At 53.6% G+C, this 22374-nt stretch overlaps 1 protein-coding gene across 4 annotated transcripts in view; it reads left to right on the top strand.

Annotated features, from left to right (window-relative positions):
- The window catches only part of Anks1a (ankyrin repeat and sterile alpha motif domain containing 1A), a 148657-nt gene that overhangs the window by 98665 nt on the left and 27618 nt on the right, over positions 1 to 22374 (top strand). For all 4 annotated transcript variants that reach the window (XM_032888304.1, XM_032888306.1, XM_032888307.1 and 1 more), the window contains one exon: positions 834 to 1411. In XM_032888304.1, the coding sequence (XP_032744195.1) occupies positions 834 to 1411 (578 nt within the window). The remainder of the gene's footprint in view (positions 1 to 833; positions 1412 to 22374) is intronic.

Below are 22374 nucleotides of genomic sequence, written 5' to 3'. Positions count from 1 at the left end.
TAGGGTGTGAGAGGGGTTTCTAGAGAGCGGCAGCTGTCTCCTGGCTTGACAGACTGGACTGTTTCCTTCTCCAGTGGATCAGCTAAGGTTAAACTTAGACAAATAAGAGGAGCTGGGAGCCTCGGCAGCAGTGAGGCGCACACATTCCCCAAAACAAAAAACAAAAGGAAAAGTGTTCCTGGGGAAGGACGGACGGATGGACGGACGGATGGGCTAGGCGTGGATGTGGATCTGAGTGGCCTGGAGGAGAAAGGAAGCCGTTACTTGCCCGCGGTTTTGTTTTGCACTTTCAGTTAAGGAACTCCAGAAGTCGCAGGTTGCGGTCATGACCTCCCTTTTCCCCTAGTCGCTGCTTGCCAGAGGAAGGGAGGGCGGGCGGGCGGGCAGGCAGGCAGGCAAGCGGGTGGCTCTAAATAACACTGAGCCTTTATGGAAATGTATCCAGAGTCCCGGGAGTCGCTCCCACTGGTACACTCCTGCCGTCCCTCATTCTGTCCTGACTCCGTCCTACCCGTGTCCTTTCTGCCTGTAGCCCGTGCTTCTCCCTGCCTTATATAGCAAGGTCTGGCTGGTAACGTTAACAGAGACCTAACAAGGGGGATGGCGGCCAGACAGCATTAACCAGGCCAGTGTTTGGAACTTCATAAACGTGAACGAGATGAGACTGCTTTTCTCCCTGCTCTCTTCTCTCCTCTCCCCCACCTCAGCCCGTCCAGCCCCCCCCCCCCTCTCTGCCTCTCCGTTGTGAACTCTGCTCTGCCACCGAGCGCTGCATAGGAACTCTGTTGATTTTTGCCACGTTTAATTTTTTATTTCTCTTTGTCCACTCCAAGACCACAGGCAGAGCGGCGGCAGCCGGAGCCAGGACTCTGTGGAGGGGCAGGACGGGCAGGTCCCGGAGCAGTTCTCAGGTCTCCTCCACGGCTCCTCCCCAGTGTGTGAGGTGGGGCAGGACCCTTTCCAGCTGCTTACTGTCCCCAGCCAGAACCACCCCGAGTCCTCCCAGCAGGACGCCTGCCAGGAGGCCAGCATGCAGCTAGAGGAGCCGGGCGAGCAAAGCACTGGGGCCCCGCAGCCTGGCGTCCTGGACCAAAGCAAGAGAGCGGGCTTGTCGGCAGGCCTGACGGCCCTGGCCAGCAGAACATACCTCGACGCGTTGACTCACACAGTACCTCTGCACCGTGCTGGTGCCGAGGAAGAAGACGGGTCCAGAAGCAGAGCCCCTCCCACTAGCAAGCCCAAAGCGGAGCTCAAACTCAGCCGCAGTTTGTCTAAGTCTGACTCTGACCTCCTGACCTGCTCCCCCACGGAGGACACCACGATGGGGAGCCGCAGCGAGTCCCTGTCCAACTGCAGCATTGGGAAGAAGAGGTTGGAGAAGTCGCCTTCCTTTGCCTCCGAGTGGGATGAGGTAAGTCCGTCCTGGCCTCAGAGAGCTTGCGCACAGCAGAGCTGGCTGTAGCCCACCCTGACTCCCCGCGTGCTGGATCTGGACCAGGGCTGCCCCGTCCTGAGCACTGCGCCGAGAACATTTCTGAGGAGAGCCCATGACCCAGAGGACAGGTCCCCGAATAGTTAAGCCTGAGGGTGGAGGCCCAGCAGAGCAGGGCTGAGGGAGGGACGGCTCCTAGAAATGACATGTGTTTGGAAACATTTGGAGCCCATCTGCCTAAAGTTACTTCACAACAGCATGGCACTTCTTGTGAGTCCCTAAGGACGCAGAGGGAAAACAGGCTCAGCAGGGCGGCAGGTGGGCCGGGGTGCGGGTGCTGGGCAAGAAGGTGCCCAGAGGGTTCCGGGGAAGGGTTCTATTCTGGGTTCCTCCCGGCTATTCTTGCCATGTTCTTGAGACCCAGAAGCCTCTCCCAGCAGATGTGTGCCGCCCATCCCACATTCCCAGCTTGGTGAGGCAGAGGCTTTGCAGACTCAAGAAGCAAGGACTGGTGTGAAGATAGCGTTTTTCACTGAGAGACCTAGAGCTCTCAACCTTTTTACTGACTCTTTGGAGGTATAACCAGCCTATTTCCCAGGGAGCTTTGGAGCGTCTTAGGGGGTAGAAGAGCCATGTCTGAAGGATTGTCAAGTACCCTGGGAATGTTAAAGGGCCTGCCTCACAATCTGCTGCCTGTCTTTGAAGTGGACTGAGTGCCTCCCAGGAACAACCTGGAGAAGCATTTAGCTCCCTAACAAGGGGACAGCAGAGCGGCCGTGCGCATGCCAACACGCCGTAACCCTTATCCCCAACCCAGCTTGCTGAGGTAGCTGCAGAGACAGGGCGGGGCAGTTCCTCCTGCCCCTGTCTCCAGATAAGACCAGGCCCAGGGCTGTTTAGGTAGACACAGGAATCCCTGGGCAAAGGATTTTTCATTGCTTAGTCAAAGCCTCGGTGGGCTGTTCCTGGGGTGGTGCCAGGCACTGTGTCCCCCAGGAGACTGCAGAGCAGTGTGTGTGTGGATGTCCCTCGGAACATCGTTAGGTTAGCACACGGGTGGGGTGGGGACGTAGTCAAGAGCAGTAAGAGGGGTAAGCAGGAGCCACACTGCTGGAGAGAGCCTCCAGGAAGACCATGGAGAAGTGGAGTTACACTGGAATTAAGGAACTAATAACGCCTCTGGTTCAAACCAGGTTGAGGGTAACCCAGTAACTAGACAACTTGAACGGATAGCTGTTGGGGCGGGGAAGTGTGCACATGTAGCCGGGCTGGTAAAGAGGCAGGGTAGAAAACGCACTTGGGACCAGAGAGAGGCCTTGGAACGGGGCCGAGAGTGGGGAATCACAGGAAGACAGCATTTCAGAAGTGTTCCGATGTGCTAGAAGGCAGCTTGGCTGTTTCCTGGTGTCCTTACCCTCCGATGTCCATAACGCCGGGCAAGCGCATGGACACCGGTACGGCCTTGCATGCAGCCTTAGGTATTTTCCCCTTGCATTTCCCCTGGAGAGTAAGCCACACTCAGTGCCAGCCTGAGTGAAGAGGGCCACTTAGACCTGTGCACAGTGTTCTCTGCCTTAAAAGATGCTGTTACCACCTTTTTACATACACACACACACACACACACACACACACACACACACACACACACACACACACACACACAAATGTACGCATGCATGCACATTTTTTTTTCCCAAGATGGGGTTCCATTGTGTGGTGTAGGCTGGCCTCAAATTTAAGCTTTGCCTGCCTGCCATGGCTGTGGAATGCTGGGATCATGGGTGTGCACCACCACACTGCACTCGGACTTCTGTGGTAGCGTCAGAAGCTTTGCTGTATTACTGTACGGGTTTGTTGGTTGGTTTGTTGGCTTGGTATTTTGGTTTGGTTTGGTTTGGTTCAGTTGTTGGTCTCGTAGTGTACCCTAGGATGGCCTTGAACTTGGAGCCCTAGGGCTGTAGGTGTGCAGTGCTACTGTGCTAGGCTACACTGCCGTACTTTAAATCTGAAAAGGGGCAAAGATGGTTGAGCCATTATTGGAAAGAATTCATGTTTGAGCCTCACAAAGTCAGGGCGTGCTGGGGGTGGGGCAGTCCTGTGACCAATGTGTGCTGTGCTTCAGAAGATAGAGTGTGGTCAGCTCCTTCCAGAGGCCCTGGGGGAGGAGGAAAAGGCCCCGGGCAGCTGAACTGCAGCCCCGGTGGTGGTGTGGTGAGTCTGGCTGGCGCTTCTAGAACGCAGAGCAAAGTAGACACATTTTGGGCCTCTGCAGATCTGGCTCTACGGCCAGTACCACCGTTCACTACACATGGTGTGAACACGCATGCGTTCTCGGGTTATTGTCTTACTATGAAGCAGGCCCACGCAGGGGCCTGTGTAAGTGCCGGTCACTATCCCTGCGTTCCCTGGGACGGGCAGCTACACCACAGGCTCTGGTATCACTTGCCTGGGGCTGCTTTCATACCTGGCTCCTCCCCGTCACAGACAGAGGAGGTGCACACTGGCCAGCCCTCTTGGATTTACCGCATGCTTCTTATGCACCACGGCCAGCAGGGCGTTGGTCGATGGCTGAGGCGTTACTGGGGAGCATAGAGTTGGGGTTATGCTGCTCACTGCTGGAAACAGCCTTCGGTGAACATCCCTGGGCAAGAGGACGTGTGCGTGCTGCCCTGGTGAAAGTCTATGTCCAGGAGCACCCATTAGCGACACTGGCCTTTCCTTACGCTCCCTTAGAGTCTTGCTAACCCAGGAGTGAGGGAGCTTGCTTACTAAACAGCTTCCCAAGAGGGTCTCTGACAGCAAACTCCACGTGTTTTCTGAGTTCTTCAGTCAGGTCAGAGCAGGTTGTCCTGACCCCTGTGGCTCACAGACGGGAAACCACACGCACCTCCCACGCAGATAGCCCGTGTGGTAGCTGTCACATGACCCAATTTGGTTGTGTGCCTACTGATTTATGACTTACTCTCCTCACCTGATAACTGGGCATCGTAGACTCCTTTCCACGACAGGATTTAGAGCAGGAGCTCCGTCTCACCCTTGCCCCTGTATGTCCATTGCCGGGAATCTACCCAGGACCCTGAGCATGCGAACCCCATGCTCCGCCATGCCACCAGGTTGTCTCAATGCCCTTGGGTCTGAAGGCTCCATGCTGTGTTGTGTGGCTGCGCTGGGCACTGCTGGGGTTCCTAGCCGCTGTGGAACCACGCACCTCCTACCCTTCAAATCCCTTCTCTTCTTTCAGCCTTTGTTAACCTGCCCTGTGCTCTGCATTGGCAGTCCAGGGAGAGCCTCTGTTGTAGGCTAGATTCCTATAGGGCCTCTGCCCAGCAGCAGGTCTGCCCAGGGTCCCTCATTTACCCTCCAGCATGCGTCCCCAATTGTGACGTGACCCTGCAGCCTACCTTCCATGGCCCACCGAGCAGCTTAGTAATGGCGCTGTTTGCATAAGTAAGTGCTGGCTCGGTTTATCTTTTGGTAGTCCATGCTGGCCTTGAACTCATAATAGTCCTTGTGCCTCCGCCTATGACATTGCCACTGTGCCCAGGTTCAGTGAAATGCGAGGTCCTTCTCAAGCGAGGACCTTATCTCTGTCACCCCTAAGCAGGTTTGATGCTGTGCGCTGGGGCAGACAGTGAGCTCTAGCAAGCTCCCCTGTGTCGGCGAGGCTGGGTGTTCAGGGTGCTGGGGAGGGGGTCAGAACTCAAAGCTTTCCCCACTTCCAGCCATAGGAAAGGCTCCAATGCTCTGTCCTGCCAAGGTGGCAGGCTCAGTGGTGTGCTCCGTACCGTACCTCAGTCTCCTCAGAGAAACTCCCAGCCTGTCTCCTGCACACAGTCATGTATGTATACAGCAGCAAAAGTGACTGATGCCAGAATTAAGTGCCCTGCACACCATAGTGGTCTGTAAACCAGCCCTCCCATGCCAAGCAAGACCCGAGGATACTGGAGCCCCTTGCGCAAGATAGGGCCACTTACAACCACTTCACGCATTCCTGATTACTCATGGCGCTGAGGTACTTAGGTACCTAATAAAGTCCTTTGACTTGGCAGTGTAGGCAGAACAGTCAGTACGTGTAGACTATGGGTGTTGACTGTTTTGTTAGTTTGTTTTCTGTTTTTCAACACAGGCTCTCACTACATAGCCCTGACTATCCTGGAGTTCACTCTGTAGACCAGGCTGGCCTCAAACTCAGCAGAGGTCTGCCTGCCTCTGTCTCCCGAGTGCTTGGCGGTGTGCTCCACCACTGCCCGGCTGTAGGCATCAATTTTATGTCCCCTAACTTTCCACTGTGTAATTGGTCGAACCTCAGACCAGATGTCAGACCCTCAGATGTGGAGGCTGACTGTAAGAACATCGTGGTTCGATGTCTGAGAGGTCAGCTAGGTCCCCACGTGCCTACTTTTGAATGGGATTGAAGGTTATGGAAGAGAAAACCACAGAAGGCTGCCTGTGTACTTAGCATAAACACGTGAGCCAGGGAACACTTGGCTGAAGGCTTAAGTGATAAATTTGTGTTTTGTAATCAGTTTCCATAAATATTAAACAATCGAGATGGTAGAAAGCAGGGATGTGCTCTGTATGCAGCTCAGAACGACTCTTGCATAGGAATGTCCATGTGGAGAGTGCCGTGCTTTTAGTCTGCTATGGTGGCTGAGGGACCCTCAATTGAGCCCCTTCTTGAGAGGCAAAGCACCCTTTCAGGCCAAGCCCTGAGCTTCCCCGTTTCCAGCACTGCTCCTTAGAGCCAGCATGATGTCATCAAGAGGAGAGGCGATTGGTGCAGCTCCACTGAGGCTTTGGCTGCCCTAGCCCCTGAGAAGTGCACACGAGGAGGTCTGCACTTCAACCCCTGACCCTCAGCTCGCCACGGGTCTGCAGTGTGCATTGTTCCTTGGTATGTAAACTGGCGTGCTTGATCCTGGGCATAGCCCTCCCACTCTAAACAAGAATGTGGCCCTCCCACCTCTGGGGACAGCTCGGAGCCTGGAATGTCTATTTAAGTTGCTTCCTGGCACATACTGGAGTGGCAGCCGTACCCTCTGAGTTTCAGTTGGTTTCAGGTTTGAAGCATTTGTTCACAATGCCGAAGTCACACTTGTGTCCCCGCAGCTCTGCCTTTTGGTCTTTGTGTCAGATCCAGGGGCTCTCAAGGTCTGTCTTCTACCTGCATAGGGCCCCTAAATCCTGGCTCCACACTCTGTAGTCAGACCGGCTAACCTTCCTGGCCCATCATGGCAGCATGCTGGGGAGCAGGGAGCTGGAGCCTGCAAATTTGGGCTTGCTTCCTTGAGCCGCAGACTTCTCCTGCCTCCCACTGCTGTCTGCCACACTGCCCCCAGCCTGGCTTCCCCGCTGCCCTTGCAGCAAGCAAGGGGCCAAAGGGCCCAGTGGGTACAGCACACACAACAGGTTCTGTGGTGCTGAATCTGTCAGCTCTGTGTGTGTGTGTGTGTGTGTGTGTGTGTGTGTGTGTGTGTGTGTGTGTGTGTGTGTGTGTGTGTGTGTCAGGTAGAGAGGGACTGCATAAACAAACATGGGCACTAAAGTATGCACCTCACTGTGTAGCTCTGGTTGTCCCGTGCCTGCCTCTCAAATACCAGGGTTAACGGTGTGTACCACCATGGTTGATTGGTCGGTTGGTTGGTTGGTTTTGTTTTTATGTTTGGTTTGGTTTGGGGTTTTTTGAGACTTATGTATGGATGTTTTCTGCATTTATGCCTGTGTACCACATGCGTGCCTAAAGAGGTCATCAGATTGCCTGGAATTAAGAGTTACAGACTGTGGACCACCACATAGGAACCGGGACTTGAACCCAGTCTTCTGGAGGAGCAGTCAGTGCTCTTAGCCTCTGAGCCATCTCTCCAGCCCCCAGCGTTCACTTTCTAGGACATTCTTTATTCACCCCAGCTCCGGTTACGTAGTCATAGCACCAACAGACTGTGGACAAAAAGGTTTTGTATGATTTTTGGCCATGGTAATTTGCCTTGGATAATTCTAAACAGCCATTTCTGAGACACAGTAGGAGTCTCTCTCTCCCCCCTCCCCCCGTGTATTCTTTTCTGTACAGTTATTAATCAAGCTACTTTGTTGAGCACCTGCTGTGTCCCAGGTACTGGGAAAACAGCATTGTTCAAAACGACAAATTCTCTCGCTCTCATGCCATGGGCACGCTAGAAGGTAGAGGAGAAAGGAGAGGCTGAATGAGCAGGTCTGGCAGTGTGCTTGGTGGCAAGTGTCGGGAGAATTCCAGAGAATTCCACGGGTCGAGGAGTAGGGTGCAGCTGGCCAGCTGAGAGAGGATGCTTTTGAGGACAGGGAAAAGCTGGGCCGGTGATGTGGTAGGAGGAGGAGGAAGCCGGCGGCCTTATTCAGCTACTTCCCGTTCATCTGTGCTGTAAAAGCCATCTCAAGTTCCACCCTATACTTAAGTCATCACAGAGTCGGCCCTGTGAGGTGGCTTCCTTTCCTGTCTCTCTGTGCAGTGCCACTGCCTGTCTTTCCTCATCTGCCTCCCAGTGTTTGGTTTCCTCGTTGTCTTTCTTTTAGACCATGTCGGTGCCTTCCAACACTCACACATCACCATTCTAGGCTGTGGGACGATACTGAGGTCTGACTTCCTGAAGCTTCCTCAGAAGCATTACACTGTCCGGTGGGTGTGACCCAGGAGTGAATTCTGTGTGTGGAGGGGATAGATGGTGGCCCCCTTATCTCAGGAAGGAAGTTGCCATGAGCTCATCAGACGCTCAGGATTCTAAGACAAAGGAAGGGGTTCAGAATTGCTAAGGAAGAGATGCCGTGACTGGAGCCAGCAGCGGATCAGGTGTAAGGAAGTCTGGAGATGAGCACACGCGCGAGGCCCTGCCACAAGGAACTTGCCTGGAGTACCTTACCTGTGTCCCTCCAGGACCTGGTGCACTTACATACATGCCCAGGAGCACCGTGTGCCTTACCTGTGTCCCTCCAGGACCTGGTGCACCTTACATACATGCCCAGGAGCACCGTGTGCCTTACCTGTGTCCCTCCAGGACCTGGTGCACTTACATGCATCCACTGGAGCATGAACTGTTTTGCATGCATCTCCCCCGGGAGGCTGATAATGAATTTGCAAACCATTCACCATAGCCAGTTGCAGAATTCTGAGCTATAGGGACCTCTGGCCTTGGAATCTGTAGGTCTGTATACAGTAGGAGATTCTTAAGGACCAGAAATGAAGGCAGAAGGTGATATCCTCAGACAGGTTGGGGGTGGGGAACAAACATTTTATACAAACATTTATTCCAGGAGGGAATTTATAAGCTTGTTTTGGCTTCCTTGGGAGTGGGCAGCCCAGGGCTTTTGATTCCTTTGGGGTCTCTTACAGTCCCAGGTCTCCAGCTCAGGGTTTCTATGTTGCTCTATTCTTGCTGCCTTTCCCAGCACTGGTCCCTTTCGGTGCCACCAAGTGAACAGGTAAGAAGGAAGCCCAGGCCTCCAGGAGCTAAGTGGCTCTGCTGTGTCTCACTAGCTCTAATGGCCCAGTGTCTGGCACCCCAGGACCCCTTGTCCATAGCTGTAGGCAGCCTGATCGTCCATCTGGACAGGTGGGAAACAGCCTGAACACAGTAGGCCTTACAAATGACAGCTTGTCTGGCAATCTGTTCCCGGCTGTCCTGATTAAACGGCCACGAAGTCATTACAGACACAAAGAAATTCGCGCTTTGTGCAGATATCCTGGTTCCTCAGCGTTTTCTTATCTCTCTGGGTTTTTTTTGGGGGGGGAGATATGAACGGGCGGGGTGTTGAGACAGGGTGTCACTTGTAGGTCGGTCTGGTGTGCAGCTCCTAGCGATCTTCCTAGGTTGAGGGTTACAGGCAAACACCCTGAGCTGCACTCCCTTTCCGCTTTCGGAGGCCTTGGTTTCAGCAGGATGTGCTCCAGCCCAGTGAGGCCTCGTGTCTGTTGGGCAAGGACAAGGTCCTGTAGTCCTCGCTGGGAAACTGCTTCTGGGCTGCCACCAAAATGGTGTCCTGGAGAAGTCTCTCCAGCCACCAGCTCTTCCCACTGGATAGTAGAGAATTCTGACACTCAGTGTCCACACAGAGGCGTGTCTAGAGTCTCCACACTCATACAGTTCAGGTTAGAGCTGCCCAGGCCGCATCTTGGAACTGCCTCTGTGCCTTTGCACGTCTCGGAGCTGTCTCTGTGCCTTTGCATGGAGTTCGGGCCTGAAGCAGCCTCCTGCCCAGCTGTATGGAAATTTGGGCAAAGCCAACTCTGAAAGTGGAATTCTTAGACCGTGGGGTGGGGTTTTTTTTTTTTTTTTTCTTTTTTAGATAATTGCTAATGGGCAGGAAGAAATGTCTTTCTTCGCTGTACTGGGTCTTCACCCAGGTAGATCTTGGGTGCTCGACCCTTCTTCCTCAGCCTTCTTCCTGGGTTGCTGGGATTGCAAACACGGACCACCACACTGGCCATGTGGCCACAAACCCAAAAGTACTGAGTGAGGAACACGGAGTGAGAACTGTCTCCCCCGGCCCACTCACACCCCCAGTTCCTCTCCCTCGTTGTGAATATCCTTCCAGAAATATCCTGCACACATTCAAGCAAACACTTCCAACACAATGAACATCTTCTCTTTAAGAGAAAAAGTGGTGCCGTCCCGAGTGCACTCCTGCAAATCCCTTTTCATGCAATAATAGATTTGTGATGATTACAACCAAGGACACGCTGAGCTTCCTCCTAGGATCCAGTGGCACATGCATGCACGCACGCACACATGCGCATATACCACATATACACACATACACTCACGCACACAAGCACACATACACTCGCACACACACAAGCACACACACACAAGCGCACACAGACACTGTTATTCACTTCAGAAGTTTCTTGACGATGGACTTGTGGCTCTTATGAAGCCCTTCCTCTAAGAACCCTGCTCTGACCTGGATCCTGGAACAGTGGTTTCCAGAAGCTGAATGGCTGCGCTCTCCCATTCAGAGCACACAGAGAGCTGTTTCTACACCCCGACGGGACAGTCAGCCCTCTCAGCATCCTTTCAGTTCGCAGATTTTTTTCGTGTAGCCTGACTTTGAACTTAAATTTTCTCTTTCTCAGCCCCTCCCGTGCTAGACTTGCAGGCGTGTACCGTGCCCACAGCTCAGCAGCACTGTATCAGTGTAGAGTATTACAATATGTCTCATTACGAGTGAGGTTGGCACGTTCCCATTTGTTTAAAAGACGGTTTGAAAATGACAGCAGCAGAAATTTTAGCCGGCTGTGGGGTAACATGGACCTCAGCACCTGGGAGATAGAAGCAGGAGAAGCTCAAGATCATCCTCCGCTACAAAGTAACTTCTGGCTAGCCTGTGCTACATGAAACCCTATCTCAAAAAAACAAAAAGAAACAGTTGTTGTTTTCTTCTTCTTTCTTTCTTTTCTGCTGCTGATGTACCTCTTTCTTACTGATTTGTAGAAGCTCTGTGTGCCTGAAGGGACTGGTCCTTCTCAAGGATGTCAGCTGCCTTTTGGATTTGTTTCTCATGCTGGTGATGGAGCCCAGGACCTGTGCATGCTGGGAAATGCTCCATTATTGAGCTGAGCTCTCGCTGTCCACACCCCTATTATTCCTTCCTTCCTTCCTTCCCTCCTTCCTTCCTTTCTTTCCTTCTTTCTTTTGTTCTTCTTCCTTCTTCCCTCCCTCCCTCCTTTCTTTCTTACATGCCTTTTCCCAGTGACCTCTGACCTCTGGCTTACGGAGATCTTCCCTAAGCACCGGCTTCCAAAAGCAGCATTGTTTTCCCGCCAAACCTTACAGCTTCTATTTCAGGTTCCAGCTTTGGTCTCTTCTGTAATGTCTCTTTCGTTGGTGAGCTCTCTGTTGGTTTGTAGCAGTGATCTGATCTAGCCCACAGTTCAGTTCAGTCTCCAGCGGAGGAAAGCAGAGTTTGGAAGCAGAAAGAGCCGGCCTGCGGCCTCCGTGCCGACCAGTGGAGGAAGCGGTGCTTTTAACAAAACGATTGACTTAGCAGTGGGGCAAGCTTGATTTTTATTTTTCTATTGCTCTAGTTTCAATTATCAGAACACTTTGAAGCGTTAACTTTATTCAGTGAGGATGTGTGCACATTCCACAGTGCACATAGGGGAGTTGGGGATGGTGTGGGAGTCGGTTCTCTCCCCCATGCATGCACTCAGTAGCTGGGGAGGAGGCCTCCTGTGAGCAGTGCCGCTCCCAGTCCCCTAAAGCTCAGCACTGCTGCCGTCCCTGGCAGACTGTTCGCTTTGTTTTGTTTGTTTGCTTGTTTCTTTTGTGGCTTACAAAGTGGACATAACAACTTCCATTAAGTTCTCAAATTCAGTATAGCCCGGCGCCTCATGCACAGACTCCCTGTATGTTACCTGACGGGCCTGCCAGCTTCGGCTCAGACGCTCCGCATCCCCTCTGTCACCCGTCATTCCTCTTGCGAAGTCCTGGGAAGTCCGTTCTCATTCTCTGCTCTACCCTCTGCTTCTCTCTCTGCTTGTTTCCGGTTACCCTGCCCTGCTTGTACCTGCTGAGCCACAAGGAGGGCAGAAGAATGCGTGTGGGACTCATCGTGTGCCGTAGGGAGCTTTCACCAAATCCTACTTTATCTAGGACCTGCGTGTGCCTCCCAGTCCGTCCGGGAGCTCAGTCACTGATGGCCACGTGCTGATCCCCTAGATACCATCGCTGTGTAATGCACATTGCTTTTCTTTTTTTTTTTTCTTCCTTTCTTTCTTTCTTTCTTTCTTTCTTTCTTTCTTTCTTTCTTTCTTTCTTTTTGTCTCTGGTGCTGGGGTATTGAACATAGGAACACACACACACACACACACACACACACACACACACACACACACACACACCCCAGCTCCATCACTGACCTACATCCGAAGCCATCTGGCAGTCTTTAACTCTTCCTCCTGTGACTCCTGCCCCAGGAAACACAGCAGAGCCTCTTCCTGTGCTGTCATGTTTGGCACAGTCAACACAGGTCTTCCTTGTGTCCTGCCTCATGCCAGTGGCTCTGGCTGTTCTCCCCGCTGGTAAACTCGGCCTGCTCTGGGTCAGAGAGACTTTCTCAAGCAATTTGTAATAGCAGCCTCGCTCGCCGTGACCTTAATCTGCAGCACAGACGCCTCTGTCCCAGTTTTTATTTGAAATCAATAGGACGGACGGAGGCTAGGAAAGCCCTGGTGTTATAGATGAGCCAAGCCAGATCCTAGAGGGTAGCCAAGGCCATGTCTGAACCCCTCCACCCATTTGTCACTACCAAGGTTTCCTCTGACATGTCTGCCTGTCCTCATCGTTCTCCCCCTCTTCTCATCAGTCTCCCCCTCTGGACAGACACAGCGTCCAGGCCTTTCCAGGCTCTCATGGTGGCTGCTTCCTTGTGCCCCTAACCATTTCACCTCACTGTCCCCGACCACAGGCATCCTCTCCCTCTGCCCTCTGTGCTCTCTGGTGCTCCCTTTGCTCCCTGTGTTCTCTGCTCCCTGGGCTCCCTGGGCTCCCCGGGCTCCCTGGGCTCCCTGGGCTCCCCGGGCCCCCTGGGCTCCCTGGTGCTGAGAGCAGAGAGCCAAGTCCTCAGCTGGAGCTTGAGACTCGCCACATAAGAGCATTTGGTGTGGCCTCTGTCGCCGCCCTGCTGACATCTGTTCCCGTTTCTGGCCATGTTCCCTTACTCTGTTAGTTCACACCTTATGCCGCTCAGGATACCTTTCTCCATTTCTTGTGTTGAAATTCACCTTTTATTAAAGCTCATTCTACCACTTCTCCCGTGTGTGCGTGTGTGTGTGTCTGTGTGTGTGTGCGTCTGTCCCCCATGTCACAAGTCACTTCAGTTTCTGATGTAGAGGCTTTCACTGGACTTGGAGCTGATTGTCTAGACAGTTTGGCCGGCAAGCCCCGGCGCTTACCTGTCTCCACCACCAGCATTAGGATTACAGATGCCTGCCATGGCACCCAACTGCTTGGGGTCCCAACTCAGGTTGTCAGGCTCGTGCAGAAAGCCTTTCACCCAGGAAGCTGCCTCCCAGTCCCAGTCCCACAGTTATTCAAAGCCCACTGCATGCCTAGCGTGGTTCTAAGAGTCGGTCATGCCAAGTGAAAGTATGACCATGATAAATACACAGCTTTATCTGCGCCTTGTGGCCTTGTGTAGTCCCAGCTACCCAGGAGGCTGAGGCAGGAGGCTCACCAATTCAAGGCCTGTCTGGGCTGCAGAGTTAGTCTAGCACCAGATGCTATCTCAAGACAGAGTAAAAGGAAACAGTGGTCAGAGTCTATAGTTCAGCGTACAGTGTTCGCCTCGCATGCTGAGGCCCTGGCCAGTGCCTTCTGCTGCTGACAACAGAAGGGCAGCCCACTCTGAACAAGGTCAAACCAGTAAGACGATCACAGATGAAATAAAGGCTCTTGAAGGAAGAGCAGAGAGCTGTGAGGGTGGCGAGGTGGAGAGACTGCACACCCTCCCTGCTGTGCAGGCCTGGAGTGAGCCACAAGAAGAGACAGCAAGGAGCAGGCCGTGTTAGGGTGAAAGGCAGCCCCGTCTTCCCTGCACCCTGGGTTTCCGTCTGCTTGGGCAGCCGTCTCTCCCGTTACTTGGCACTGTGTGTGTGGGTACTCTTGTCTGTGTGTGCAAGACCTGTCTTCCCAGCCAGGTCAGGACCCTTTCCGAGGGAGTAAGCCAGGGTCATTCTCTCAAGCCCACAGAGGCCATTTAGATATCAGGGTCAGCCTGGTCCACAGAGGGGAGTTGCAGGACAGCCAGGGAAACCCTGACTCAAAAATACAAGCAAACAAACAAAGAAAACAAAAAGGAAAGAAAGAAGAAATCTATGGGAGTCAATGGTTCAAGAGCCTGGAAGGAAGGGAGGGGCACTCAATGTCCTCCGTCCTTAAAATGCAGCAGCCCCGGTGGCTGGCCATCGCAGTGTGTGCCCAGGCAGATTGAGAAGGTGAATGAGGTGGGGGAGCAGGTGACGTGATAGGGAGCCGCCATGGTGCAGGAACGTCACCCCTCTCCCCGGTCAGAGTGTACAAAGCAAGGGAAGGACAGCGTTCCTGGATCAGATCCAGCCTGTGGCAAGTTCACCCCACTCAGGTCTGTGCTGTGCCCTTGATTTGCTTAATTTACACCTTTTTTCTTTTTCTTTTTTTTTTTTTTTTTTTACTGTCCTAACTAAAATATATTCCAAGCCAAGTATAGTGACACATGCCTTTAATCCCAGCATTCGGGAGGTAGAAGCAGGGGGAATCTCTGTGAGTCTAGCCTGGTCTATATAGTGAGTTCCAGAACAGCTAGAGCTGCCTAGTGAGACCCTGTCTTAAAGAAAAAAAGGAGAGAGAGAGACAGACAGACAGACTGTCTGTCTGTCTGTCTCTGTGTAGGGTGTAGACCAACCTATCTATCTAGAAAGGGAACGAAGTATCACAGATCTGACCTGAGATTGTCAGAGGCTAACAAAGCCACAAAGCTGAGTCCAAGGAGCTTCTGCTGTGGGTGACAGGTGTGTGACTCTGTGAGGCCACATCGGCAGCGTAGCCTTGATTTCGAATCCTGGCGTCCACAGCGAAAGCACAGACACCGAGACGTAGGCTGGTATTTTAAAACACAAGCAAGCAGATCCGAGAGACAGGCCACTGTGAACCCAAGGGACTGGTTGCTATGTGAGGAGGTGGGACGGGTTGGCTTAGGAACACTCTCTCCCTGAGTAACAGGCGAGCGCTGAGCCTGGCCTCCCTGGAGGAGCCTTGTTCTCAGTGTCGATGCCCTCGCTGGAGCAGGACCCTTCACGTTGTTATCAACAGGTATTTACGATAGCCTCTGTGTGGTAGGCTGCACAGGGTGCCGGCAGGCAAGGGGCTGGGGCTGAAGGACACAACTCCTCTAAGAGCTTGCAGGCACGCAGGGCTCAGAAAGAGCTTTGAGAGCAGAGCTGTTCACGGAGGGCATGGGCTCATCTCAGTGAGTTTCCCTGTTTGATTTAGGTTTTGTGTGTTAGGTCAACAAGGATAGCTTTCTGGGTCTCTTACTTATTTAAGGCTGAAATGTGTCAGAAGAGGGCGGGACCCGTGTTGGTCCGCCAAGAGGTCTCTAATCCAGCCTTTCAGCCTTACTGCCACAGCAGCATTAGGTCTTAGAGTAGTTAATTACGACAGAATTCTTCCCTACCTGAAGCCTGGCTGCTCAGTGCCCACGGCTGGCTCTCCTGGGCCACCCTCCTGTCCCTTCTCAGGCCCACAGCTCTGCTGTCATCCATGGGTGTCACTTCATAGGAAACCGAAAAAGACAAGAGCATTCCCTGCACATTTCCCGTGGGGCCTGCGAGGTCAGGGCCTGGTGGCTTCTGCAGCGCCAGCCCTCACTGAGCGCTGTGTGTGGATGCCCTTCACAGGTGGCTGCCCTGTCCCTCTGCACTCCTGCCTGCTTTGCATTCCAAGCAGGAGGGCTCATTTAAAGCCCGGTTGAGGCTATCTCAGCTTTCTCAGTTCTGGTGCGGGGCCTGGTTTCCTTTCAGCGGTGCTGTGATTAACCGTCATAATATACCAGGGGAGTGCCAATTAAGACGTGATTTCACGCCGGGCGCCTCTGCACTGTGGGCTGCCCCTGGGTGCGGCACGATCTTACCTTGGTAACACCTTTCATTGGCACCCATCGAACCTCGTTGGACTCCGACCAGCCAGAGGGTCCTTGGCAGTCCTTGGCAGTCCTTGGCAGTCCTTGGCTGGTTGCAGGAAGACAGAGTGTTTCTGCAGCCTTGCTTTGTGAGCACCACAGCTAGAAGACCTTAAATACAAGGAGCAAGGAGGTGACCCCCGACTTCACCTGACCTTGGAGGAAGCCAAGTCTCTGTTGCTTATTCACATGGCGGCACAGGCGGGCACTTGTACACGGGCAAACCGGTGTCTCCTGGCATCTGCCTGAGGAGAGCTGGTGTCCGCTCCCATTGTTCAGACCCAGCGTGAGCCGGGGCCTGGCATACAGGTTGAGGCAGCGCTGCCTGATTCTCTTCATGGTCTGTGCAGGGGTCACCCCCTGCTCTCACCAATGGCAGCTCAGCCTGCAGTTCTGCCTTGCTCGTGCCCCTTCAGCTGTGTTTGCCCAAGTGTGATCATGGGCCAGCCCATGCCACAGCCTCCAGAGGCGCCACGGCTTACGTGCTCTCTCTCTCTCTCTCTCTCTGCTTCTCATCCTTCAGAGTTAGACACCTGAGCTGCCCAGTGCACTGGCTCTGACCAGCCCTCAGAAAGTTCTCAGGCCCCCCAGTGTGTGAGGAGCTGTTTCAAATGCTTGGGCCTCCTTAACACTGCTACGGAAGGAAAATTCCATGCGAGTTTTAGCTAACACATTTGTAGGTGCGTGGTCGGCTGGGGTAACGAGGCAAGCGGAAGTAGTTTATACATGCAGCTGCAGCGAGTCTTTCAAGGAAATCGCTTCTAATTGTAAACTCTCGTTCTGTGAGTTACCCAAGCTTTGGGTGTCTGCTGGCCGCCCCACTGCCAGGGGTAGTTCATGCACACCCTGTTTATACTGCCTGCACTTGGTATGTGGCCCTAATTCCCCTCTGAGCACCTATCTTGGGTAGAGATCTCCAAAAGCAGAAATTAAGTGCACGCTGACTATTTGGAGTTGGGACTTCAGTGGGCACTGGTGAGAGCTGAGGAGAGGGACCTCCCGGGCTGCAGGGCACAGGCCCTCTTAAACTCCGAGGTGCAGCTAGGGCTGAAGATTACAGTGTGAGCGACTCCCCCCAGGGGAGGCAGGACAGGTCACTGATACTTAAGGCGGCCCCTCCCAGGAACTACAGAGGCTTACAGTTGCAAGTGCTGAGTGGGGAAAGCTGTGGGGACCCCTCAGCGACCTGCTTCCCCACCCTGAGGTTACAGCCCAAGGCCTCTGCCGTCCAGTGTGCCGCCCCTTGGGTCTTAGGAGCATGGCCACTGCCTTCTGCAGAGGAAGACTTGCTTCAAGCAGCACAGGGAGCTGAGGCAGCCCGGTAGCAGGAGGGGCTGGGTCCTCTGAGGACGGACTGGCCCTCAGAGTCAGCCAGGAAGAACAGGGTTCAGCGAGTAAAAATGCAAAACTGAGCAGAGGGAACAGCTGGCATCAAGTCGCTTTTCTCACGACCCATGAACAGAGCCCTGGGCGACGGTGACAGAGACAGTGGGAGCAGAGGCCCTGGTGACATTCAGGCAGGTGTAGAGCAGGCACTTGGAGTCTCATCAGCAGAATCACCAGGCCTGTCAGCGATGGTTGTCATTGTGCCCACTTGGGAAGGAAGAGAGACCCTCACAAGCTGGGGCAGGACGGTGGCACCTCGCGTGCCTGCCAGGCTGAGGAAGATGGAGGCTTCCCTCCACCCCGAGCAGCTGGGCTACAGGAGAGAACTAAGTAAGGCACGGTTAGGCCTGACCTCCCCAGCGTTTGGGCTCGGTTGACCTTCCTTTATGAAAAGCCATGGTTGATTGAACATTTTCTTCATCTCAATGTTTAATTTGGAGTAGTTGTATATTAGAAGTTTCAGAATAGTTCCCAGTGGTCCTTGGTTTCCCCAGTTTCTGGCTGTGGGGAAATAGTTCATAACGGATATAAACACACCCCAGCAGCGTCCCACTCCGAGCACCGAGACCCCGCCCACCAAGGCCCACCTCATCTGGCCTCAGGTCTGTGCCTTGAGAAGTCAATGCTCCTCACCGCATTCCTCCAGGGAACCAGAGACACGGTGGGCCTTGGCCGAGCACAGGGTCATTGGCTCCCAGGGGAACTGGGACATAACCGTGTCCCAACTGGAGACCCAGTGTTAGAACAGGTGTGCACTGTTCTTCTGCTGTGGAGCCAGGAGCATACAGGCTGGAGTGCTCACCGTTCGTCGTTGTCCTGTGGCTGTTCAGGCCTGGAACGAGTCAGGACCAGCCAGCCCCCTCCTGAGGGCTCTCCTCCCGGCTCATAGATACCGTATTCCCTCAGCAAAGGCCTCATCCACACACTTTACCTCAGAGGCTAGGCTCTAGCATCTGAGTTCAGGGACACCATCCAGGGCACCTTCACCAAGGACTGCTTCCTATCTGCCACTCCTTATCACAGAGTGGGAGAGGGCAGGGGAGCCGAAGGCAGGAAGCAAGACTGAGCCAGTTCCTGGCCTGGTTTACTGACTGACCTAGAGACTCACAGGGTCCCTGCCCCGACCCGTAGGAGGGGTCCTGCACTAGCCGTTCTCACTCGCTCCCACTTCTGGGAGAAAAGTGTAGAAATTCCGTGCACTACAGTTTTGACTAGAACAGTTTACTTTCACCCCTGTGGGAGCGCATTTGAGAGTGTGATGTGTGCACACAGCCTGAGCTCAGAGGGAGAAAAGCGAGTGTAGAGCACTCCTTCAGCGTGCACACACACCCCAACAGCTCACTCACAACCATGCACAAGGGCTATCTCAGGAGGCACCCCAGTGACAGCAGAGCTGGGAAGCCCAGGCTAGGTCCTATCCGGGATCCTTTGTCTGCCCCAGTCCTCCCTTCATTCCTGTTGCCCAGAGCTCCGGAAGGAGCAAAGCTGCTCGGCCGCGATTTTGCCGCATCTGACTGAAAGGAGCACGCATCCCCCTTCCGAGTCTTTATTGATTATTGTAACAAAAGTGGGAGACACCGAGATTGGCGGAAGCCCAATAAGTAACCAGAAGCAGGCTCTTATAAAATTAGGAGAAATACTGAGGTCTTACTGTCCTCCGTCTTACTCCGGCATTAATAAACTGGGTCTTCCTCGGCTCCTCTCGGAGGTGGAGGCACCCACTCCTTGTCTGAAGAGCCCAGACACACACAGGCCCAGCCTTGGCACTGAGCCATGCTTACAGAGCCACTGGACTTGGGGGCGGGGCTGCTGTGGGCTGCTGTGGGTTTCCATGCTTGCCGAGGAAGGAGAGCATTTTCAGCAGATGGGCAGGGCAGCCTAAGGGTCTCCCTGCACAAAGGTGTCAGAGTACTTTTCCTGCCCTTCCACAGTTCCCACCTTGCAGCTCCCTTGGCCGTGAGCCCCACCGGGGTCTCAGAGCCTCTCTAGGGCTCTGTTCAGGTGCTCATCCCTGTGCTTCTTGGATAATAGGGAACTCACCCAGCTGTCCGCACACAGGGTGGCCAGGGGATCTGCTCCCTGTACGTCTCTTCTGGCCTCGGTCCTTCTGTGGCCTCCCATCCCTTCCCCAGCCAAATGAGCCCCTGACCCCTGAGCTTTGGCCCAGAAGCACTGGAGGCAAGAGTTTTGCTCCTGTGCTCTTAGGAACCCTGTGTTCGGTCTGACCACTGGCAGGGGCGCTAACACTTTATTCCGGATGGCAGTGTGAGGAGCGGGGGAGGGGCTGCATTCAGAAGGGCTTGGGGATGGACGGGTGGAGAGCCGTTGGGGTGTGTGTGTCAGGGAAATCATGAAGGGTCTGCTGTGCTGATGTGAGGCTTGGAATCTAAGAATCCCCTCTTTTTATTTCCTGAGCCCCAAGAGGAAAGGCACCAGTTGTAGATGCCTTGTACTCTCAGAGTGAGCCAGTATTTACCCCCTCCCCTTTCCTCTTGAGGAAAAGAGGAAACCCCTAAGATAACCAGATAACCGTGCCTAAGACCCAGTTAGAGTTTAACCTCACGAAAGGCTCATTGTACAGCCTTTCAAGTCACCCAGGGTCCAGTCCTTGCAGGAGCAGCAGTGGACACAGAGGAAAGCTTCAGAGGCCTGTGAGCATGCGGGGCCAAGCCTCACTTACGCCCGTGTGCAGCCAGGCCACCTCTGCTGCTAGAGCTCCAGGCAGTAACCTTGGGTACAGGACCAGTGAGTGAGTGCAGCACGCACGTGAGCTTGCATTTCACCTTGCTGCTCTCGTTAGGGGTTTGGTTCTCACGCATGGACCCGGCTTAGGTGGGTTATATCTAGCTCAAAGGGCCAGCCAACCAGAAGCCTTGCTCCAACTGCATCGGGGGAGGGCAGAGACCTGGCTGGTCCTGAGAGGCATTGGGAGGGCGTGAGTTCAGAACAGAGGCTTGCTGGCTCCAGCCAGAGACCCGCGGTGGCAGGAATAGGGGCAGGACCGACGGGCAAAGCATCGTCACATCGTCCACCAACGCCAGACTTCCCACTTTTGCCCCATTCCTGAGCTCTGGTGTCCTGAGAATTCTCATGTGTGGAGACCTACCTTCAGGGACACAAAGATGTCTTTCCTATGGATTCTTGCATTCCTGATGGGTCAAAGATCAGGCTGAGCACAGGTTAGCTCCTACCTCCTAGCTTAACCCTTCTCTCAGTGTTTTAGGAGACCTCGAGCTTCAGAGTGGTCTTTGAGATTTGGAGCTGCTTTGCCTCCCTGTCCAATAGGCTTTCAGGATAGATAGGGCTCCACATGCAGAAAGGGGCTTTAGTTAGCCTCGTAACCTGTTTCTGTGCTCCCAGCTTGGGCACTGGGCTGGCTGGGAGTGGCTCTGGCTCACCACCTGCCACGTGTGTGAATGAAGTCTGGAACTAGGACCTGGGTGGCCTCTGGGCACGGAGCAGAGCTCAGGCTCTACTGATGCCCATGTGCTCTGCCGGGGAGGTCAGGAAGGACAGACCCACTGTTTGTCCTGAACCGAGGTAGCAATCCACAGGACACCATCCAAACCATCTTCCAGGAAGAAGAAGGAAGCCGCCTAGTGCCATTCCCTAGTCAGTGGAGAGACTTCCTAAGAAAGAGCAGAGGATAGAGATTCTGCTTGGGGAGGCGGATCTCCTCGATGATGAAGGTGATTGGAAAGTGACTGCTGCCTTGTTTATGAGGCTTCCAGGCTTCCGCAGGGGCTTTCGTTTGGTCTAGGTATCCCATCTTTAATGGGAGCTTCTGGCATAGCAGCTTGCACGGGGCTCTTAGGCTAATTACAAACCCTGGTAAAGAAAGCAATGATTTTGTTAAAGGAATCTAAACATTAAGTTACTCTAACGAGAGATGTGCGTCCACTCTTGGAGGGGAACCTGGGCGTTTCTCCCCGTGGCTCTGTTCACCTTGTGTTCTCTGCCTCTCTTCATGACACTAGGCACAGCCAAGATGCTCCATTGACTGGCCTTTACAGTTTGACTCTTTTGTTAAAGCCAGAATTACGCCACTCTTGAAGCAATCTGAGCATAGATTTCTTTCAGAATTTCTCAAACTTACTTAACCAACCACACTTCATTCAAAAACACATTTTTGAAGGCTTCCTACTATTGTATCTCTTTGAAGTAGCCACTTGGTTGTCATAGAAACAGCACTTGTACTTGTTTCATTCTGTGTCCGTTTGTAACATTTAATTACATTTTCTTCTTCCTCCCTTGTGTGTGTGTGAGGGCGGGGCTGGAGATCACACGTGCTAGGCACTTAGTCTAATACTAACCATGGTCCCAGCCCTAAGTTTCATTTATTTGCTTTAAGTTCAGAAATGATCTCACTGTATAGCCCATGCTGGCCCCGGATTCTAGAACCTTCTGTTCAGCCCCTCAAGCCCCGAGGTCATTGTGGATATGACCACCATTATCAGTTTGGGAGTGAGTCCCACCTCTCTGGATAAGCACACCACTCCCTTGTGGGTGCTGACAGAAATCTGCAGGCTGTGAGCCGCGCAGTGCCTCCTGTCAGGAGGACATGCTGTAAAGTTAGCTAATCTGCCGGGTCAGTTGAGGTAAAGGTGGCCAGAGAGTTATGAGCTGGTGGCTCATGGTAACCAGGAGCCTCCAGAGCAGACTCCAGCATGCTTTTTGCCCGTTTCGTGACCCGCCGTCCAACTCTTGGGGACAAACTCTTCTAGGTATGGAAAGTGCAGATACAGCAGCCTCCAGCGCCCCCACCCCCCACCCCATCCCCCTCCACACCGGTGGAGTAGCTCAGGCCTGAGCTCTTAACAGGAAGCCTCTCCCTCACTGGACACTTTGTCCTGAATGGAGAAGCCACCACC

This window comes from Rattus rattus, chromosome 18 (genome assembly GCF_011064425.1).
Source record: "Rattus rattus isolate New Zealand chromosome 18, Rrattus_CSIRO_v1, whole genome shotgun sequence".
NCBI classification, from domain to species: Eukaryota; Metazoa; Chordata; class Mammalia; order Rodentia; family Muridae; genus Rattus; species Rattus rattus.
Note: the sequence above shows the minus strand (reverse complement) of the source record. Positions and strands in the feature narration are given on the sequence as shown.